A 4,792-nucleotide genomic window follows, 5' to 3' on the forward strand; every position below is an offset into this window, starting at 1 on the left:
GGTCTCAAGCAACCGGAGAAGAAGATCAAGACGTGGTTCGTTCATCTCGAAAATCCGTGGAAACATCGTCATGGATCAGGTCAGATTCATTTCATGCTTCGACACCTATATCACCAAATTTATCAAATTTATGTTTAAAATTTAAACTAATAGTAGTTAATTAAACAGAGGTATAATTATTTTCTTTATTAATTATGAAAATTCATTAATACCATGCTTTCACATTTGTTTTGACTACGTAAATTAGATAATTTTCAATGTTAAAGAATCAACTGCAATATAATTAATTTGGCACGTGAAGAGTGTAAATATAATGAGAAAATAATAAGCTGATGATTACAACAATATATGCTTACCAAGCATGTCATCATCGCCTCTGATGGTAAACCATCACAACTCCATGGTGTTGACCTTTTGACTTTGTTTAAGGCTGAAAACATAACGGTGTAAGGAACGTTTTGAACCTACGACATAAAAAGTTACCAAATTACCCTCAATTGAAATACAGGAAGGGCAGTTTTGAACGTTTGAAAATTATTATCTGCATGTTTAAAAACAAATAGGCTAGGGGCAATCTAGTCGAGCCCATTAAAAAAGAACAACTCATTTGTTAAAGTTCAAGTTTAGCTTGGTTTCGGTTTTGGTTAAGGCTGAAAACATAACGGTGTAAGGAACTAACCGAACCAAACAAATAACCGATCGGTTTTTAAAACTCTTAATCAAAACCAGATCTAAAAGGGGTAAGGAACTAACCATACCTTCGATCCTTTATGCTCGAAGCTGCAAAGGGGTCTTTGATCCCTACTGATCAAGATTTAAAATTCTCACAATTTCTTTTATCTATTATTAGCGGTGGATGTGGAGATCAAGTTGGTGAATGAGACCAAAGGCAAAAAGGTTACCTCAAACCTTGAATCTGCAACAACTTAAAGTCCAAGTATACCCTACAAAGAAATCGACGTGACATTTAACAAATAAATTAACAAAACCCCATTATATAACAATTACCTAGTAATACCAGAGAGCTAAAGCAAAACATATTCCCATATCTCTTTCTGAAGGTGGCTAAGTAAAAATAGCTGCAGCATACCTGATTAAATAATCATAATACATCTCAGTGATTTTCAACACAATCATATAGATTTAAAATTATGTGATGCCAAATTTGAACTTTAATTGCGTAAAGTATATCAAAGCTTAAAAGAATACATCACTTTATTTAGCAAAAATGAACCTTACATCATATATGCAAACAATTTGGATGCATACAAATTATCCATACTCAAATTAACAAAGATTCGATATGCATAACAAATGCAAAATATAGAATGAAAATTAAAGTATTCATCTTCTTCAGATCAATTATTATTCGAAGCAGATTAGTGAGTTGAAGTAGAAGGAACAGAAACAAACAGTTGGCCCGCAATAGCCGAGGATGATGACCTTGAGTGGGGTTCGTCTTCGATATTGGATTGCAGCGTAAACTAATTGAAGTAGGGGTGAGTTGCAATTCTGGTAATGATTCCAGGTTCATGTTCGTTTTAACTAAATGATTGAAAACAAAAGCCCTAAATAAACCCGCGTAATACGCGGGCTAAAAAAATAAATGAGACACACAATGAAAAACACAATCAGCAGATTTTACACTACTAACAGTTTGGTCACAGACGTATCGGTTCAACTACCTAATTAAGCCAAATCATTGAGCAAATTATCAGAGTAACAGACTTACTCGAGTTTTCTGACCGGAAACACCATACGTCTGTTACCGGAAACACCATCCGTCGGTTACTCTCAGAAAGAGTAACAGACGTATGGTGTTTCTAATCAGATTATTTAGTCATATCGTAATATATATGATTTGGAAACAAATTCTAATCAAATTATTTGTAGCTGGATATTAGGAGATGTATTAAATTTAATTTGTAGCTGAATATAATAAAATAATTGATATTCCTTCAACAATAATAATAATTTAATTCAAATCCCTAATTAATCTAGGGTGTATCTTTACCTATTATAAGTATAATACAACTCATACGGTAATCATTATAAATATACAACCATTCCAACCTCTGTTACAACCATCGATACCTCTGTTTCTTCAGCATCCACCAATACGTGTTTAAAGATCCAACCAAACCTTTCAATCCAGCTACCTACGGTATGTTAGATTATAATATTTAGATTTGCTGATGTTACTGTTAGTGTTGTTGGTTGTATTATAATTAAAATCAGGGTATTAACCTCATGAATCTACATTGGTTAATCTATATGACCATGAATCACTTTGTTCGGTTCGGTTTGGTTTTTTCAGTTTCAGTAGCAAATCTGAAACCGAATCGGAATATTTTTTTTTTAAAATATGTTGAGTACCATGTAACCTCAACATGGTAAAACACCACTCTTTGCATGTTCTACTCTTATATAAAATTTGACTTTTAAGGTCAACCTTTTTAATTTTTGTAGCTGAAACGAACACCATAAGTCATCTTTTAAATTGGATCTAAACATCTTAATATGGATAGAAATAAATTTCACAGCAAAATCACTACCATGAAACCTATCTGAAACCGAAATAAAGCAAACTGAAAAACCAAATCGAAACAAAAATTGTAGGTTTGGTTTTATGTTTTTGTGAAGAACGAAATTGTGGTTCAGTTTTGTTTTTGTGTTAGTAAAAACCGATAAAATTGAACCAAATGTACAGATTTTTTGTATTTCAAGTATTTTATATATGAATTTTGATAAATATGTACCTCATATGTTTCTGGTGAAATTGATGCTTTGTTTAATTGTTTTACTCTACTGCCACTTTGTGCTGCTGTCTGTTGATGATGTAGATGTGAATTATGATTTTATTAATTTTAGAAGTTAGTTCGGTTTTTGGAAATTCTTTTAGTTAAAAGTTTTTACTTCAACTTTGTCACTTCCTTAAGAAAATCTACATTTGGATCCAGTTTTCTACTTTCCATTTTTGCCCAAAAATCAATAAAAGCTCAGTGAACCATGATCTTAAGGATGCATGTAAACTAATAATTATTCTCCATATAAAAGTTGCACTCTTTTGTGACCTAAATCTTTTTACGTGAGTTTGGAATGTTGACCCCTTTCTCATAACTATTGATTTTTGTGATGAAGTTTCGTGGGCTAGTAAGATATGAAGAATTTGGAATTTGTATGTGTAAAGTGAATATACTATAATCCTTTTTTAACAATTTAATATTCCAGCACACATGAAAAACCAAAACTCCAACATATGAACAATATGATCTCAGAATAACTCTTTTAAGGGTAAACTAAATAAACAAAATCATATTACAAAATGATAGTTCTAACAGTAGCTTTTAGACTAGCTATATGTTTGATTGTGTAAACCTAAACTGTATTTTTCTTGTTAAACCACAAAAATCACCATATATATTAATTTTAGTATTACCCTATGCATTATTAAGTAATCTATATACCAATAAAGTAGTAAAGTTTAAATATAAAATAAATAAACAAGTATACATATGATTTCTTATACATGATTATTTACAGAATGGATACCAAAAACTTGAAGATGTTGAATGATCTTGGTGATGCTAATGACAAATCAGTTATGTTGGTAAAGGTGTTAAGGAAGTGGATAAACCATGTGCTTGACAAACCTCTTATCGTTATTTCTTTGGATTTTATATTACAAGACGAAGAGGTAAGACTTGATTATAACTATAATAATTACTTTACGTTTTGTACCAAATAAATGATAATATGTGTTATTTTTTGTATCTTTAAGGGAAATAAAGTTCATGCTTCTATTCCAAAGCCGCTTATAAACTCCTTTGATAACAAGATAAAAGAATCTAGCTGCTATAAAATATCAAAAACAAGTTTTGTAGCTTATGCTGATCGGTACAAGTATGTGAAAAACTCACATAGAGTAAATTTTTCCAAGACGACTGATGTAAAACTATGTGATGATTTTGTTGGCGAAATTAACGCATTCAATATTACACCCATTGACACGTTGCTTTCTGGAACAATCGCTGCTGATACATGCATTGGTTAGTACATTTACATACTAAGCATTAATGTTAGATTTGTATTGACTCTCACATTGACTTAATAATAATAATAATAATAATAATAATAATAATAATAATAATTAATATTTTGTTGGATCTTGTGTTTTATTTTTTTATTCCTTTTGATTTTGTTGATATCTTTTGATTTATCACTTAGCGCATTTAATAACTATTGTTTTATTTATATTGTGAACAGATGTTATTGGAATTATTCAAGATAATGGCAAATTTAGAGATATCATAAAGAAAAACGGTATCCCTACCAAACTATTAGAGATCGACTTATATGGAAGCAAGTAAGTATTTTCATACTAAAAGAATTATGCATTGAAAACTTGTTAGTAACATTTTTTATATATTTATTTCAGTGGCAATAAAATCAGTGTCACTTTATGGAATTCGTATGCAACACAAATTCTATCTTACATTGAATAGAATCCACAAGAAGCATTGATGGTTGTTATTTTACACTTTGCTGTATACAAACCTTTTTATGGTTAGTTAATAAAATTTATTTTTTACAATTAGCGTGTTAAATTATATTAAAAATATTTATAACAGTTTAGATTACATATGTATATCATTGTTGTTATCGTTTTCCAGGTAAACCTTGTATCTCTAATGCAAACGGTGTTACGAAGTTAATCCTTAATCAAGAAATCCCAGAGATTGTTGATTTTAAGAACAGGTAAAACAGCTTTAAATAACTTTGCAAATAACAT

General features: G+C 30.2%; 1 protein-coding gene across 1 annotated transcript; it reads left to right on the plus strand.

The window, feature by feature from the left end:
- The first annotated feature begins 3,544 nt into the window (after window positions 1-3,544).
- Window positions 3,545-4,505, plus strand: LOC143617179 (replication protein A 70 kDa DNA-binding subunit A-like). Its single transcript, XM_077089819.1, has 4 exons — window positions 3,545-3,697; window positions 3,782-4,049; window positions 4,267-4,366; window positions 4,439-4,505. The coding sequence occupies exons 1-4, from the start codon at window positions 3,545-3,547 to the stop codon at window positions 4,503-4,505; spliced, it is 588 nt and encodes a 195-aa protein (XP_076945934.1).
- The last annotated feature ends 287 nt before the right edge of the window (window positions 4,506-4,792 follow it).

Source organism: Bidens hawaiensis, unplaced genomic scaffold (genome assembly GCF_021521415.1).
Source record: "Bidens hawaiensis isolate Kalapana, Puna unplaced genomic scaffold, B.hawaiensis_p1.1 tig00052927_1, whole genome shotgun sequence".
Taxonomy (NCBI): Eukaryota; Viridiplantae; Streptophyta; class Magnoliopsida; order Asterales; family Asteraceae; genus Bidens; species Bidens hawaiensis.